Consider the following 17,561-nt stretch of genomic DNA (forward strand, 5'->3'; position numbering starts at 1 on the left):
AGTGGGGGAGGCTCTTCCTCCAGAGCCTTTCTTTGGGTGCACAGGTCTCCACAACTTTAAGCTAAAGAGGAGGGTAGTCTGGCTTTCTGATCTGGGAGGTTCCAGTAAGAAAGCTGCTCCATCCCCCAAAAATGGTAAAAACATCTTGCTGGTTTTCCTGAGCTCTGTTATAAGAGCCAAGGTCAGGCGCCAGCATTGCTCCCCTCTCTCTGGGTGCTGGGGAATCATTTTTTCCTCATGCTCCTCCATCCTTTTGTTTTTAGTTTTGCCACTGGGCACTCCATGCTGGGGACCTTCCCAGCTTTTGGAAAAACAAGCCCCCGTAAACTGGCTCGTGTTCAGTAAAAATCCCATAAATTACCCATCTCATGCAGGCCTTGGCTGGCTCTCTGCTGCAGCAGCACAAAGATGTGCATTGGTTGTGAAGCAAAAATAAGAGATAAAATCCCCATGAGATCATCTTTCCTAATGCTGCCCTGGGGTGAGGGGAAGCGATATGATGAATATGTTGGAGTTTCTGCCCCAAAGCCTCCTTGTCCCTGCCAGAGGCTGTCTTTGTCTCACCAGGAGCCCCAAGACAGGGACTTCCCCATTGCCCTCTCTGGGGCTGAAGGCACGTCCTCTGGGGCCCGACCCAAGGCCAGCTGCCATTGATAGGCAGCTCCTGTTACAGGCAGAAAACTTTGGGTCAGCCTTAACGCTGCAGCCATCTGAGTTGCTTCCTTGGGGTTTCAAAGCTCTCAGTTTTTACTGGCAACAAGAAGCTGTTTGATGCTCTGGCAAAGGCTGTGCCTGGCAGCTGAAAGGCCAAACTTCGATGCAGAGTCACAGAGATTTAGTGATGATAGTCAGCTGCCAAATGCAGTGGAAGGAGAACAATTACTGGAGTATTGGCAGTACTCTCATGGGACTGAACGGTGTCTAAATATAACATATATCCATCCCCAAACTCCACTGCCAACCCTGCCTCCCTCTGCCTTCCAGGAGCACTGTTTTTACCATGGGGTCGTGCGGGGCCAGGAGCACTCCAGCGTCACACTCAGCACATGCCAAGGGCTGCGGTAAGTGCCTGGTGGTGCTGGAGCTGCAGCAATGCCTCTGCTCTGCTCCTTGGGGTGCTGTCACCTGAGCTCTGCTCCCCAGCAGCCTGGCTGCCCTGTTTCTCTCTGAGTGGATAGACCTGTTCTCAAAGGCCACCCAGCCAACAGTCCTGGGCATGAAAAGGAGCATGTTGGGGAAAATTAAGAAATTGGGGTGTCATTATTAACCATGGCCTCCTAACCAGCTCTTGGACTCTTCTCCCTCTGTGCTGGCAACGTGGGCTGGTGCAGTGAGTTTAACTCAAGAGTCCACTGGGGAAAAAAACTCTTGTTAGTGACTCAGGGCTGCATCTGTTTCAGGCAGGGACAGGACTCACCATATCCCAGCCCTGTGCTCTCCACTAGTGCAGAAACCAGCTTCTTCTCCCAGTCTCTCACAGTTGACAAGTTGGTGTGTGTGTTTTGGGGCAAAGTCTTCCAAGTCTGAACTTTCTCCTGGGTTGTCAGCCCTGCTTTCTGTTTTCTCCCTGGGTGGTGCCAGGGTTGTATGTGTGTTATGCACGTGAAACCTTTCTTTGGGAGTAATGGAGTCTTTGGCAGGAAAAGAGGGGTTTTTATCCTCAGTCAGGAGCAAATGAAGTGGTTCGTTGTGACCAACGAGCTGCATTCATTTACACCAGCTCGGAGTTTATTTCCAAAACATCACACAGGCTTTACTGACATTGTGGTCATCTGCTCTGGAGCACCGATTGGAAGCTGTGCTGGTGGGACTGGCTCCAGGCAGGAAACAGCCCGTGCCAAAGCAAACCTGAGACATCTTCAGTGAATGTAGCACAGGCCAAAGAGTCCAGTGAGATAAACAGGACAGTGCAGCCACCTGTGGCTTGCAATAAATAATCCAAAAGCAAAAGCAGTCGCAGGTGTGCTGTGCTTCTGGCAGCCTTTGTTTTCCTAGGCTCTGCCTTCTAGCTGCAGAGGCACAGAGATGTTGTGTGCCCAAACATCAGGGTTCCTGCACCCCTGAGTTGTCAGCATCTGCTGGCAACTCTTTGACATTGTTAGAAAACTGCTGTGGAGGCACAGGAGCTGAGCACAGGTGGCTGTTCTCCCTCTGAACCTGCGCAGGGAGGTGTGCTGCCCATCGAGCCACACATCTTCTAGAGGGCATCAAACAGTTTTCCAGCTCTCCTGGCTGTAACGTGCTCATTGAGAAAACCAGAACCATCTGGCTTTGTGCATGTCCCAGAGAGAGCTCTGGTTTTTTAGCTGACAAATAAAAGCTTTGCATTTTTCAGGTCAGCTCTGTTAGAGGCAGATTTCTTCTATTGGTTGAAAAGCTTCCACTGCCCCTAAAGAAGATGTATGTTAAAAACATCAGTACTTCTCAGGTTAGCACTGTTGCAGCACATGCTCCAATAGCCCCTTAGTGTCTGAGGCCCACTGAATACATTTTAATATATGGAAGCTCAGGGATTTTCACCTCTGAACTCAAAATATTCCTATCCTTTTAATTAATGAACTGACTGGCCTGGTAAAGATAAGTGTCTTGCCAGGGTCAGATGGGAATTCAGGAGGAGCAGCAGCAGAAGGATTTGTCTCCAGTTGCTGTGATAGTAATTAACTTTCCCTTTTATTGCTTCCTGTTTCAACAGAGGACTTATCATATTGAGCAGCAATTTAAGCTATGTTTTGGAGCCATCTCCCAACAGCCCAAACCAGCACTTGATTTACAGGGTGGACAACCTGAGATTGCAGAGAGGAGCCTGTGGCTACCAGGACACTGGGGATGCAGCCGAAGACTGGCTCAGGGGCTTCACAGACGGGATGAAACCACCACGCCAGAGGGTGAGAGGTTTCAGCCTGGGTCCATGCATGATGCTCCAAGTTTCCCACCTCTTTTAAGCTCGAGAAACCCGCTGTTGTATGGGCCAGTGAGAAACAGAGAGGGAAAAATGACCTATACATATGTTTTCTAAAGAGTTTCTTGGGGTATACTGGGGAATAACCTGTGTTGCTGCTCCTGCAGGTGAAACGGGAGACTCTGCAGACTATGAAGTACGTGGAGCTCCTGCTTGTGGCTGATTATGCAGAGGTAAGAACTGGGATCATGTGCAATCGAGCACTGGGCACAGAGCAAGAGTCCCACCTGCAGCATCTCCAAGTGTTGGGAGGGAGCTGGAGCTCAGCAGGTTTTCTCTTGCCATCCCAATGGTCCCACCCTTCCCAGCAGACAGGGAGAGCTATGTCCTCATCACTTTTGTCCACCCCTCTGCCACCACTGTCAGCCACTGTTGGCCAGGGCAGAGATGCAGGTTGTGATTTGGAAGAGCGATGTGGGTCAATTCTGGCCTCCCAAGGCAGCAGTGGTTGGTCCTGGTTATTCATGGGAGAGACTGCCTTCAGCACAGGAGGAGTTGTGGGTTTCCAGGAATGATGTGCTTCTAACTCTGCAGAACACTTAATCTCTAGAGAAGATAACCATGATCACGCTCTGCTCTGAGCTGTAGCAGATACATAAATAGACATTTTTAAGGCTCCAGATCACATAATAGGTCTGGAAGAAGTCGAGTGAAGTCGGCAATCCCTCCCCCAACCCCAGCACACCAGACACAGTTACTGACAGTGCAAACCACACAGTGTTTTGCTGATTGTTTAATCTCCAGCACAGATGGAAGTAAGTCTGGTCCTATCCATAATTTACAACTGAAACTCCAGCTGGGAAAGCCACACAGTGCTCTGGGCTATAATTCATTCTGAACTAAACTAAAGAAGCAGAACCTATTTTGGTTTCTCTATTAGGCAGCAGGACACCAGGGAAACTGAGAAAACACATGATACCCAGGAACTGCCATATGTTGTTCAACATTTTTGATTAGACAGGCTGGGGCAGACACTCTCACAGTGGTGTCCTTAACTGCCCATACTTTGCTGTGTCCCTCATTAGAATAAAAGTCACAGATTTTGTCATCTGTTAAAAAAAAAATCTAAATATTTTGCCACTTTAATCCTTCCAATCAAACAGTTTGCTAAAATTGATTTGTTAATTGCCAGGTGGTTTAATGGGCAAAATGATTGGAAGACTGAAATGTGATGAGCACTATGGCAGCCGTGACCTCAGACATGAAGTCATGTTACCATACATTTTGCCTGGCCCATTTATCAGCTCTTTGTCAACCCCTGGCTCCAGGGGCCCTGATAAGTTGGGGTTGCTCCCCTGTGTTACTGCCACTGCTTGAGTAACAACACTGCAGTGAGGTGCCAGGGATGAATTCCGTATATACATGTACCGGTGGGCTTGTAGTCAGATGTACAATGAAGGGAGACTTTCAGGCTTCGCTTCACAGTTACTTTCTTGTTCCCAGAGTAATGTGACTTCTTTGAACACATTTCAGTTCTTTCTTGTTGCCTTTGTGCTTTTTGACATGTTCATTTTGTTCAGTTTCAGAAGCATAACTTCAACATTGAAGCAACAAGGCGTAAATTACTGGAGGCTGCTAATTACGTGGATAAGGTGAGATTGGGTGTGTGTGAAATGAGAAAAGCAAGCCCCAGATCATGAAATATGAGAATTAATTATGACAGAGGAAGACTGGCTCCTTAGGAGAGAGAATAATGTTTTGACAGTTCTCCTCAGTGACTTGGGGAGTGGAGAGTATCTGCCCAACAATTGTGTTGTTGAACATCAAGAACAGGGTGGAGAATCTCCATTCCTTACCTTGGAGCCAACATGAGCATCTTGTGTTTTGCTACATCTTTGTATTATATCTGTTACCCACATAATGCTTTTTGTCAAGGGCCTCAGGTATTCACTTGAAATGTTAGAAAACCTGGGAAGCAGAGCTGCAAGGGGCCTTCAGAGGTCATCCTTGCAGTAATAGCCAGTGCTGCTGAGGTTAACTTCTCTGATTTTTAGATGTCCTCCTTTCATACTCCACCTCTTAAACTCTTTCCACCACTCCCTTCACCCTGCTGCCCATGTATACTTCTCCTCTTTGTACTTGACATGAACAGCAGATTATTTTGTTTCTCTTTTCAGGAATTTTGGCATATCTAAAAATAAAACATTTTGACAGTCTCCAGTCTTTGTTTCTCTAGATTATGTCTGTCACTCATTTAAAAATGAAATTTCTCTTTTACAGTCAACTTTAGGTTTATGGGTGTTTGCACATTTCTCTCTGCAGAGCTATGGCACTAAGTTGCAATGCATTTGCAGAGGGAGCATCTTCTCTGGACATATGAATTCCTAGTAGCAATTAGCAGGGCATATATTCAAGATTTAAACCACAGTAAAATAAATTTGTGGTGCTTATTTTATTATCTCTTCTTTTCTGTATCTTAGTTTTACCGATCCATGAATATCCGGATTGCCTTGGTGGGGCTGGAGATCTGGAATAACTGGAATAAATGTGACGTAACTGAGAATCCCTACTCCACCCTGAAGTCCTTTCTAGCCTGGAGTAGCAAAGAGAGAGTGCACAGAAAACATGATAATGCCCAACTAATCACGTGAGTTGATTTCTCCTATTTCTGACAAGTGGGGTGGGTGGGTGGGAAATCACTTTGTAAGATCATGTTTTTCTAAGATTCAGAATGGCAGATTTATGTAGAGGCTGCTGAGCCAGCATTAAGCTCTAGCACCCATAGCCCAACTGTTTTAGGAAGAGTGGAGGTCCTGGGCTATGCAGTGGTCTCAGTACATGCACTTCAAAGTGCATCACCATTACTGTGTATCACAAGCAGCTTCACATGATCTGGCACAGCTACATGGACAATTTCAAGAAAATCCAACCATAAGCCAGACCTTCAAAGGGGAGCTAAGCCCTCTGTGGAAGGCTCTCATTCCTAGCTCATCCTGCTGTGACACAGGGTCCCAGTGCTGGAAGCTCTCTGATGGCCTGTGACCGATGGCTGATGGCACATCAGGGCCAGCAATGCAGATGTCATTGGAATAAAAAATTTGCAGCAATTCAGATCTCATTACCTCTTCCGTGGTAATTCATTGTGGTGAGTCAGAGGACCCGTAGGGCTCAAATGCAGAGATACAATGCCTTTTCCCTTGTTTTGTTTGGTTGGGGATTTTTTTCCCTTCAACATTACTGTATTTTGTCTTTACCTGGCCATGTCCTGAGCACAATATCGAGAGCTTCCATTTTGGATATGCTCTCAGGGACAGTGCAGAATTCCAACTCACCAGGCAGGAGCTGAGCATGGCTGCACCTCCAAGGTGTTCCCTAGAACACTAGCAAGCCCCTGACTCCCAAGCTGGTAAATATCAGGCTTAGTGTATATGAAGTATTCACAAACAGTACTCCAGAAACAGTCTTTTCTGTATTTGTTGCAAAGCTCAGCAGGAGCACTTTTTGGCACCAGACTATTATAAAACATAGGATTGTCTGGCTGGCCCATAAAACAAAGCAATAGTCCAAGAAAAACAGATCTTAAGGCTTTGTAGCTCTGCTATGATATCCTGTACTTGAAGATACTACTAAAAGACAACGTGTCCCCTTGACACTGTGTCTGTGCATGAATCTGTGAACTGCAGGGTGCATTTCTCTGCCTGCCTTCTCAAGTTCCTCAGTGCCGTTTCATGGTCTTTCTGGGTTGATTTTAGGGGTGTGCCCTTCAAAGGTACCACGGTAGGCTTGGCTCCTGTGATGGCCATGTGCTCTGATTTCCAGTCAGGAGGAGTAAACATGGTAAGTAATTGCTAATACCTTATATAAAGTTTCTTGCCAGCAGTGCATATCTAGATAGATGCCTCCAAAAGCCCAGGAAGAAAGTATTTCCTTTGAAGCTCTCCAGCTCACTTGCTTATAGACAGGAGTCCCTTCAGTAGATATTTTCTACATGCAGTAATGTGCAGTGCCACTTACCTGTTGGCTCAGAGGTGCACAGAACAAGTGAAATGCTGACGTGCCTCTTTGCCTCTGCACAGGATCACTCTGATAATGCCATTGGTGTTGCTGCTACCATTGCCCATGAGATGGGACACAATTTTGGCATGAATCACGACTCAGCTGGCTGCTGTACTACCCCTGCAGCAGATGGAGGCTGCATCATGGCCTCTGCAACTGGGTGAGTTCAGCTTATGTAGTCTCATGGAGAAATGCAAGGGGCTTTGTTATAAGAGCCTTGGTGGAGTAAGAACTAGAAATGCAGACTGAAGGTGAGTCTGTTACTGTTTGTTGGAGGCAGTGGATTTATAGAGAAAATTCTGGACAAACCCTGGATCATGGATCAGTAGCAATTTGCTAAATTCACAATGAACTGATTCCTGCCTGAGTAGGCTTTAGGCCTGAGCTTGGCCTTAGGTAGTGCAGGGACCTGGCAGAATTTAGAAGTGAGGCTCTGAACTGTCTGGTAAAATTGAAAACTTTCCTATTCTCTTTTCTTAAGAATACTCCTTGGTTTCAGTGAATCTGTTTAAAAGGGAATAAATAGTCAGGTTTGAGAGAAAGGGGAAGAAAGAATTACTCTGAAACCCACAGGGGATCCAGTAGCTCGTTTTGGATGAGAAAACACACAACTTCTATATTTCAGTCACGTAAAAATGTCAGATAATCCATTCACTTAAAGTCACATTTCCCATTTCCTCAAACCTTCCTCCTTGGGGTTTAGCATGCTGGAACAGTATTTTTTCCCCTTCTCCTTTTATGTGCACAATTTCCTCTTAATAAGAAAAAACATTTATATGAGAAGTGAAAATGTAGTGTCACGCAAGTGGAGCACACAGCATGCACACACACATGCATGGTCATACACAGAGTGCAAAGTTCTGGCACTGTGGCAACAGGAATTAATAATTCATGTATAACAGAATATATTCACATTCTTCAAAATGAGGCTGTAGATAGGAAAAATTAAATGTTATTTTTAGCAGTTAGATTCAAGCACTTATTCACAGGCTGAGTGCTGGATTCCAAGGCTTATTGAAGCAGTTAGGAATAAGCCACAGCTCCAGTGCTGAGCAGATAAGGACAGCCATGCTAGTCAAAAGTCAAATCTAATTCAACGTATTTTGGTTCCATAAAGTTTATTTTTAAGGTCGTTATATTACTAGACAGTCTTGCAGTGCAGTGTCACCTTGTCTTCAAGTGTAATTCAGGCACATGAAATCACAATCCGCTTTAGCACAACTACATAGATTTCAGGGAGAGACCTTTGGCATTTGTCAGGATTTGCATGTGCTCATTTTTGTTTCTCTAAACCATTGCCCAGATGTGTCTTGATGTTCTTCTCCCCTGTCTATATTCAGGCACCCATTTCCTAAGGTGTTCAACCAGTGCAATAGACAAGAGCTGGAGAATTATCTGCGGTCTGGTGGGGGAATGTGTCTCTCCAATATGCCAGATACCAAGAAAATGTATGGTGGAAAAAAATGTGGAAATGGCTACTTGGAAGATGGGGAGGAGTGTGACTGTGGAGAGGTGGAGGTAACAATTGTTCATATCCAACCATTTGGGGTTTAGTGGGACACAATGTTTTATTATGTATTTTGCAAATACAGTTGTGTGATCTGTAATCAGCTTTTCTTTGTGCAGGAGATACACATACCTTTCCTGTATGTAAAAGTATATGCAAAGTAAATCATGGTTCTAAAATACCATGTAAAACTAAATTCACAGTGTGTAGTACGATGCATCCCAGACCTCAGATATGGGGTAAACAAGGGCTGAACAGAGGTGATGAAAACTTCATTTAAAAAAAAAAGAAAAAGTGATTTTAGACTGCAGAATCACTGAAATCGTTAAGTTTGGAAAAAAACTCCCAGTCCAACCTTTGACTGATCACCACCCTGTCAACTAGACCAGAGCACTGAGTGCCATGCCCAATCTTTTCTTGAACACTTCCAAGGATGATGACTGTACCACCTCCCTGGACAGCCCATTCCAATGCTTAACAGCCCTTTTTGAGAAAAAATTCTCCCTGATGCCCAGGAAAAATTCTTCCAGATGTTGCAGTTTCATATATAGATTCACTTTACCTACAGCTCCATTCCTGTTAAGAATGGGTCTTCTCTTAGCACTGCATCTCACTTCTCCAAATCCATCCTTTGACTAATAAGAGAAAAGAGAGCTGGAACCATCCACCCAAACTCTCCAAGTGTGATGAGCACAGCCAGTAATATCCAGTCAGTCCATCAGGGGGTAGGGCTGTAATTCAGCATGTGCTGGGTGTCATGAACACACTGTGGAAAGACGGATGTTGCTTTGTTTGCATGTAATTCATCGTGTATGAGAACAGATCAGTGTCAGCCTCACATGTGCCCTGTAAACTCTGCTGCATCTCACTGTCTTCCAGGAGTGCAACAACCCCTGCTGTGATGCCAGCACCTGCTCCCTGAAGCCTGGTGCTGAATGTGCCCACGGCAGCTGCTGCCATCAGTGCAAGGTGGGAGCTCTGAGTTTTCCAAACAAGAGAGGGAATAATGGGGCTGAAATTGTGAGTCTGAAAACTGGAGGAGAAAGAGGAGCAAACAGCCAAATAGAGTTTAGCTCCTCACATGGTTTGATCTTTTAGGTACAGCAGCTCCCAGTGCAATCAAACTGGTGGAGTCTTTTCTTCTGGCTGACTAATTTAATTTGCTCCTGTGATAATTTCAGGTTAGCTGTGAATGCTGCTGGAATGAAGTTACATGACCTCTCTCAAACACTTAGGAATGGAGTGAATCAGAGTTATTATTTCTCTCCTTTGGCTCTAAAGGAAATCTAGACAGAGCTCTTGGAGCAAACACTTCCTCTACAGTGTAGGCTGGATGTTGTCTTTGCTCCAAACCCTCTTTTCTGAGGTGCAGTTGAATTCCTTTAGCTCAGGTGCTTGCTGAAGAAATGCTGGCAAAGAGTGTTGTATACGTGTGACCACTATTATTTTAAATCTCAGCTTTCCTTGAGATCTTGGGCTCCAAAATCAGAAACATATTTTAACCAGCCTCTAGATGTAATTGTATATGCTCTTTGTTCTCCATGTGCATGGTAGACAGGAGAAGAATGAACTGAGTAAACTCATAAGCAAGGGAGACATACGTTATGCATTAGAAAATGTCTCCAGCAGAAATTACAGGCAAACACCAAAACAGACTTCCAAAATAGGGAGGGTTTTGAGAACATCTGTCAAAAATGGTTCAGGTAAATTGGATCCTACCCAAGGGTAGAGCAAGACAGATCAGTGTCCCCATGAGATCCAGCAGCATCTGTGAATGATCTCATTGCTACCTGGGGAACGGATCAAGTCATTAGTTTGATTCTACACAGTTCACCCAGATAATGAAATTGCAGAATCGTATGACTCACTACTGACCTCAAAAAACCTAAGACAAGGAGGATGAAGTGACACATGCAAGATTTTGTCTTATCTACAGGGAGACATGCAGACATGAAACTGCAAAGGAGTCAGGCAGTAATCTGGATTTTTCTTCACTATTGTCTCTTTTTAGCTGATGTCTCCAGGAACTCTTTGCAGGGAAAGGTCAGGACTCTGTGACCTCCCAGAATACTGCACTGGCGAGTCACCCTTTTGCCCCCTCAACTCCTATCAGATGGATGGGGCTCCCTGCGATGAAGGAAGAGCCTATTGCTACAGTGGCATGTGCCTCACATACAGGGACCAGTGTGTGCAGCTGTGGGGGCCTGGTAAGGGAACAGGCGACTGTTATTCACCCTGCGTAAGACAGTAAAACCTCCCATACCTGTTATCATTTGTAAAGTCTGAGGAGCCTTTTCTCCTGCCTTTCTCTCTTGGAAGAGGAAATTTCCCATGATCAAACCATTCCAGGAAGAGAACAAAACTGAATGGTTGGACTGGGGTGAGATGGGCTGTCAGGCCCCACAGGAATCAGCCACATGAGTCTCTTCCTTGCAGGGGCACGGCCAGCACCAGATGCCTGCTTTGAGAAGGTGAATGCTGCTGGAGACATCTATGGGAACTGTGGGAAGGACATCTATGGGAACTACAGGAAGTGTGAGATCAGGTACAAAGTAGAGGGGCAGCCAAAAATTGCTCATTTTATATGTTATTAAAGCTATGGGCCAGTAGGTAAAACTGATCCATGCACTGGTTTCACTCCCTCCCTCTGCCTCCTGGGAATCCAGCTGCATCCTTGCTGGACTTAGAGCCCTTACGACTGAAGCTTTCAGTTGACCATTTTCCTGTCTTGCATTTTCAAACATCTAGTTGATTTATTTTCCCAAAGCAACAGAAGAGCAAATTTTTGAATCTGTAAGTTAAATATAGCTTTCTAACTGAGGCAAAAATTTCTTAGTCTTACCTCTGGTTTTGTTGAGGCTGGCATGGGGACAGCATGGGGACATGATGGCGACATCCCCCATACATGGGGACTGTGAGTTGATACCATCAGTTCCCATCAGACAACTCTTGCTTGGGCTAGTTTTGGGGAGGTGCCTGCTCATCAAACAATGACTCAACATTGCTGCTTTAATTTACATGTAGATCTGATGCCTGCAAAACATTCATCAAGCCAGAAATAATCACTTTAGCCTTTCCTTTGAAATCAGAGATGCCAAATGTGGGAAAATCCAGTGCCAGAGCTCTGCTTCCAAACCTCTGCAGTCCAATGCAGTGGGTATAGACACGACTGTCAACAGGCAGAGGTGCCGAGGGACCCACATGTACAGTGACAGTGAAGAAAAGGAGATGCTGGATCCTGGCTTGGTGTTGACAGGAACAAAATGTGGGAGCCATCATGTAGGTACAGTTCTGCCTGAAATGGCTTGTGGGAGGTTTCAGGGAATCACTTTTCCACCCAGAATGTGCTTTTTGGTTATCAAGCCATTAATTTCTGATATCTAATGCCTTTGTAGGAGATTTTTATATTTGTTAGAAAAATAATTTCTTAGTGGCTTCAGGGAAGAGATGAAAGAACACACACCAAAGGCCTTATGTCTGCCAGGTGAAGTCCAGGGCCAGTGCTAAATTTGGGATTTGCTTGTTGGTTGAGGTTGGTTTTTGCTTAGAGGTGAGACACACAATTGGAAATCAAGACGTGTGAGAGCTCCTTCAGGGACTTGCCATGGGTAAGACAAGTTATTGGCAGCAGAGCACACACTCCTCTAATGCACATTAGCTGGGATTTAGGGATTCACTCTTGGCTTGGGAAGCAGATTACCTTCATGGCCTGTTGTTCTGCCCAGGGAATTAGTTGTATTTCCAAGGTGTCTGGACCCCATGGGTCACAAAATAAAACAAAGCAGTAATGTGGTACATGAAGAGCTAACATTGAGTGTTTGGATCCTTTCTCTGCAGGTTTGCTTTGAGGGTCGTTGCCAGAACACATCCATCATCTTTGATTTTGAAAGCTGTAGCAAGAAGTGCCATGGGCATGGAGTAAGTGTCTTTCTTTTCATCTCCATTTCAGGCTGAAACAGGATGGGCTGCTATTTTAATGTGGGTGGTTTTTCAGGTCAGTTCTGATATCAGGCTTAGGTTCACTCCAGACTGGCTTCTTGATTATTAATTTGCACAATCCTTTCCTCTTTGATGCATTTTCTGGTCCATGAGCATCCCTTTGACATAGGGTTTAAGGAAGTCTGCTGGAAGGATACAAATTGCAATGAATGAAAAACAAGAAGGGGTAAGCGTAAAGAGAAATCTTCTGGGCCCAGTTGTAATTGAAATAAAAAAATATATCAGACTTACCAAAGAACAAACCTAGTAAAAACTCATGTTTCAAACAGTTTATCCCAAATTGCTCTGCAGTGCCCCCAGGAGATGGAAAGAAAACAGAAATACCAATGGGCCAAGCTATTTGGCCTGAACAAGAAATCTTCACTGGTGAAAGGGAAGAGTCATGTCCTTCAGTTTAGAGATAAGAGAAAGGCATTTCTAAAAGCTGCTTTTCTCCCGAATTCAAGTTATTGGCACTTCAGCTGAAGAACTCTTGCCTTTTGGAGAAAGGGAGAGTATCTAAGGCAATAAAAGACACTTTCACTCCTTGTAAAAAAGAATTTCTAGGCATTTAATTCCTTATTTATGCCCATGAGAGTTTCTTCTGTAGTGTTTTATCCAGCAATGGCTTAATTGGTTTTAGCTTGCAGATTCCTTAGCAGGTGGCACTAAAGTCTGTGAATCTTTCCACTCCAGGTCTGCAATAACAACAAGAACTGCCACTGCAACCAGGGGTGGGAGCCCCCATTCTGCAACAAGAAGGGAAAGGGAGGAAGCTCAGACAGTGGTCCCGCCCCACCCGAAGGTGAGTAGGACCAACTCTGTGATGGTACCACTTCAGAAGGACTTGAGTTGGGCTGGGAGCAGAGATTTCCATTTAACAAACTCTACTCTCTTGCCCTCAGGCTCTTCAGCAGTTGTGATAACTCTTGCAATCCTGGCTTCCATTCTCTTTCTCACTGGAATCATATTTTTGGTCTATTGTCTCAAATGCTGGAATAAATTTTCCATCTGTTCTCTAAAGAAGACACCACAGTTCAGGTAAGTTGTCACTGCTGTGCCTTGTCTGCTTGCATCCCCTCCCACCTTCAGTGGCAGGTCAGAAGAGACATTGCAAAGGCTGTGAGGAATGTAGCTAAGTGGGTTTGTTGGTATAGTCAGTATTTGCTTCTCTTGATTAAATTAAAATAGAAAATATGAGGGGAAAAAAGAAGGAAATGCATCAAGGCAATAACATTCTTTTCTTTCTCTCATTGCCAGTGACACCTCTGGAACTGGGCATGCAAACCCTGCCTTCAAGTTGAAAACCCCCCAGCAGCAGAGGAAGGTAGGGGCAAGGTCACATTCCAGCTCCTTGGGGAAAGAACCAGCTGCCCTAAGATGTGGGATGTGGTTCCCCCTCACCCTGTAGTTAGGAGTTGGTTTTAATAAAGTATGGGAAAAATAGGTAGACATCACCTGTGGCTGAAAGTCATTGCAAACTGAATGTAGTACCTGTTTCCAGTGACTTCCTTATGGGCAGGAACTGGGCTTTGACAGGACCTGTGTGGCTGCTTGTCTCTCCTGATAGATCCTCTGCCACCACATCCCACTCTTAGAACTGTAGAAATGGCAAGCCCTGAGTTTATTTGTGTTACACTAATGCCTAAATTACTCCTTTTTCTTGATTCCCATTTTTGCCTCGTGATCCAAAATTGTCCCAGACTATCTAATCAATGTCCACTAGACACAAGCAACACACACTGGTGTTGCAGGCAGTATTTTCTACTATGGCTCATAGACCTCATATCGATCCTCAAAAGTATCACAGAGAGTAAAAAAGTGGTTTGAAGTGGAAATACCTAACTCTGAGGATTTGCCTTCTGCACAGGTGATTGGCTTCCCTGAGATCCCACCAAAACCTCCTGCCCACCAAGCTCCAGGGCTCCAGATAAACAGGCAACAGCCATCTGCCTTCTCCAGCTCCAGCTGTGGTGTGGGGCAGCCGATGGGACCAGCACAGGCAGCACCCCCGAGGGACGTGGCCCGGCGGACACCCCCAAGCAGGCCGGCACCTCCCGCTCCCAAACCCCCTGTCTCTCAGGTATGGAGTTGTGCTGCTGTCCTGTGGGTGCTGCTTCATGGGAGGTTTGTTCTGAGCGAGGCTGGTGGAGCCTCTCACCCTGGGGGATGTAGGAGTTCCCGTGCTCACCAGTGTGTGATCCGTCTCCCTGCAGGACAGTTCCTGATGGGTCTCCTTGGCTTTCAATGGCAATGGCTGTGCTGGACACCATCACACACAATTACCCTTACTTAATTCAGGGCCCCCAATACCTATGACCTGAAGCTTGGATCACAAAGCAGCATTCACTTTACCAAGGTCATCTAAAGAGTTTTTAGCTGCAAATCACAGAGATAATGTGTCAGGAATGACAGGACTGTACAGATTTTTCCCTAAGCAAGCCAAGTATATCTCCCATTATCATTTGAATCATACAATCATAGAATGGCCTGGCTTGGAGGGAACCTTTAAAGATCATCTCATTCCATTGCCTCTGCTGTGGGCAGGGACACCTCCCACTAGACCAGGTTGCTCAGAGCTCCATCCAACTAGTCCTTCTGAGATTACCAGTCAGTGTTCAGTATTGAGTGCAGCATTTCCCTTCCTTGGGATGATCCTCCAGGCATCTTGCATTTGGCCATTCTGGACCAAGCCTCAGGAGCCTCAAATGAATTTTGATGTGGAGCAGGAGTAGGACCTTTAGTATGTTTCATAGAAAACCTTAGTCTTAACTCAAACTGACCCCATCTTTTGGGAGCATCCTAGCCAGAAGGTTATTTTGAGGATTAAAAGGAAAGGGTATTGATTTACTTCTTTTGCTGGCACCTTTGTTCTAAACTTACTACAGATCTCAAATTCTTATGGAAGAGATGGTAAGTCACTCAGAGAGATTTAAACCCATTTTGCCAAAATATTATTAGGTTGAGGCCATCAAAAAAGCAAAGGGTCCTGTTACAGTGGGTAGCAGGAGGTTGGCTCCCAGGCAGTCTCTCTCTGAAGGATATAAAGGAAAACAAACCCTTGAGGGGTTCCTATAGAGGAAAATTTTAGCAAATGGGATTTGTTTCCAGCTCCATTGTTCCTGTGAACAGCCGGCACTTCAGCAGGAAAGAAAACTAAAAACAAAGGCAGGAAGTTGACTGTTGTCAATAAGGAATAGGTGTCCTTCCCAGCTGTTTGTTGACAAGTTCCCCACAATCTCCATTGTATTCCTTCCCCAATGCACCCAGTCTCTTTCTCTCAGTCAGCCCTACTAGATGGAACAATTTTCGTAGGATTTCCAAAAGAAACTTTACTGTTTCTGAGCTGGTGGAGTGTCACAAGATGGAGAAAGTGCAGGGGAAATAATTAATGTCACTCTTTGCTAGTCTCAGTGTCCTTCCTAGATGTTTGCAGCATCTGCCAGTTTTGCTGTCTTGCTATTCCTGCAGGAGTTCTTTAGACTTGGCAATCAGTGGAATTTAGTCTGCCTTGTCCTTCCTGGAGTCACAGGGCAAGATCCTTGGAGAGCAATAGATCCCCAAGCCATCAAGCATTGCATTTATGCAGTCTGAGGGGACTGCAGGGTTTTTGGGTGCCCTCCAAGTTGTGAGTGCAGCTGTGTTTGTTAAATCAACACCTGTAAGCCAGCACTTAGCACAGAGCTTAGCACTGAGCAACAACAGGCTCTCATGGGGGTAACTCCTCCCCTGGGGCATGCTTTCCACTGAAATTCATTAGATGAATGGAAAATATAATGGTTCAAGTATTCTATTAGGGACAGCTGTGTGCACAAACAAATAAAAACTGCCTGTGGATCTGCAACTAGTTGTAGGAGTGATATACACATATAGTGTTCAGAGGCATTGTATGGGAAAACATTTAGTGAGTATATGTGTGTGAAACTTGATTCCATCCTCAAGTGCATCAGTAATGTGGCTAATAAAAAGGCTCTGCAACATAGCTTCCCTATGACTTGCAAAATTCAGGTCTTAAAACTTGTGGATCCTTTAATACCCAGAATATGATGTGCTTTCAGGCCACAGCTTCATCTGGGAGCAGGGCAAGCTGGTAACTGTCACCCTGTATGGCTGTCCTTGACTGAAGGCAGCTGCCCAGCAGCCTAAGGCCATCCTGTCTTTGTGAAAATTGACAGATGAAAACCACTAATCACCTGTGTAACACAATAAGCCATAGTGCCAGCTGCCTGTGCTCCCTCCCAGACTCAGGGAGGGAGAGCTCTTCATAAGCATGGTTTTACCCGTGTCCCTCAGCCCTCTGTCTCAGGCAGCAATGCTGCAGACTCAGTTGTGATGGAGACTCCTGCCCTTGTGTAAGATTTCTCCTGTTTTTTATCATGCAGCCGTAGATTGTAATGACCCTGGGGTTAACTCCAAACCAGAGACCATGAGGTGAGCAGCTCCATACTCAGCCTGCTCAGACCTGCAAAACAAGAAAAAAACCCCAGGAGATCCAAAGGACCTATGGCCATGCCCAGAAATTCACATCATCTAAAGTGAATGCAAATATTATCTCTGTTTATAGGTTGGGCATCTGTTGAAGCTGAGAATTCAAAACTTTCTTTCTTGCACAGGATATTTCGAGGCCCCGTCCACCCCAAAGGGCTTTGCCAGCTAATCCTGTCCCATCCAAATCCAGAGCCTGGCAGGGGAACAGTCGTGCTGTCCCACTGCCTCCTGCACACACCAGAACGCCAGGACGGCTCCAGCCCGTGGCAGAGGTAAGTAGTGAGTGTGGTGATAGGAAGCACTGCAGTGTCCCCTCACCCCTGGGGAATAAAAACACTCTGGAGGGAATATCCCACTGCAAAACACCTTCATGCACAGCCTGGGTGCGTGGAAACATAGAGGCTGGTGGGTTGGTTGCCCTTATTGCAGGGCATATTGTTCCACATTAAGCATTTTTTGGGTTGAGTTGAGTCCTCTACATCCCTGAGCACTTCATCAGACAAGGTGCTGGTATGAGTGGGGCAGAACAATGGGGGTATCAAGGTGTGTGTGACCCAGAACCTTTAGTGAAGAGCAGCAAAAGATAAAGGTTCACACAAGACTTGAAGATCCCAGTAAGGAACAAAAATTACT

General features: G+C 45.5%; 1 protein-coding gene across 1 annotated transcript in view; it reads left to right on the plus strand.

Annotated features, from left to right (window-relative positions):
* Nucleotides 1-17,561, plus strand: part of ADAM19 (ADAM metallopeptidase domain 19) — a 34,287-nt gene that overhangs the window by 13,435 nt on the left and 3,291 nt on the right. The window contains exons 5-22 of the mRNA XM_071569994.1: nucleotides 985-1,061; nucleotides 2,693-2,885; nucleotides 3,067-3,132; nucleotides 4,480-4,551; nucleotides 5,380-5,546; nucleotides 6,652-6,736; nucleotides 6,976-7,115; nucleotides 8,296-8,473; nucleotides 9,342-9,431; nucleotides 10,474-10,669; nucleotides 10,899-11,007; nucleotides 11,552-11,741; nucleotides 12,300-12,380; nucleotides 13,137-13,245; nucleotides 13,346-13,481; nucleotides 13,701-13,767; nucleotides 14,311-14,523; nucleotides 17,054-17,200. Coding sequence (XP_071426095.1) covers nucleotides 985-1,061; nucleotides 2,693-2,885; nucleotides 3,067-3,132; nucleotides 4,480-4,551; nucleotides 5,380-5,546; nucleotides 6,652-6,736; nucleotides 6,976-7,115; nucleotides 8,296-8,473; nucleotides 9,342-9,431; nucleotides 10,474-10,669; nucleotides 10,899-11,007; nucleotides 11,552-11,741; nucleotides 12,300-12,380; nucleotides 13,137-13,245; nucleotides 13,346-13,481; nucleotides 13,701-13,767; nucleotides 14,311-14,523; nucleotides 17,054-17,200 — 2,316 coding nt within the window. The remainder of the gene's footprint in view (nucleotides 1-984; nucleotides 1,062-2,692; nucleotides 2,886-3,066; nucleotides 3,133-4,479; nucleotides 4,552-5,379; nucleotides 5,547-6,651; nucleotides 6,737-6,975; nucleotides 7,116-8,295; nucleotides 8,474-9,341; nucleotides 9,432-10,473; nucleotides 10,670-10,898; nucleotides 11,008-11,551; nucleotides 11,742-12,299; nucleotides 12,381-13,136; nucleotides 13,246-13,345; nucleotides 13,482-13,700; nucleotides 13,768-14,310; nucleotides 14,524-17,053; nucleotides 17,201-17,561) is intronic.

This window comes from Pithys albifrons, chromosome 15 (genome assembly GCF_047495875.1).
Source record: "Pithys albifrons albifrons isolate INPA30051 chromosome 15, PitAlb_v1, whole genome shotgun sequence".
NCBI classification, from domain to species: Eukaryota; Metazoa; Chordata; class Aves; order Passeriformes; family Thamnophilidae; genus Pithys; species Pithys albifrons.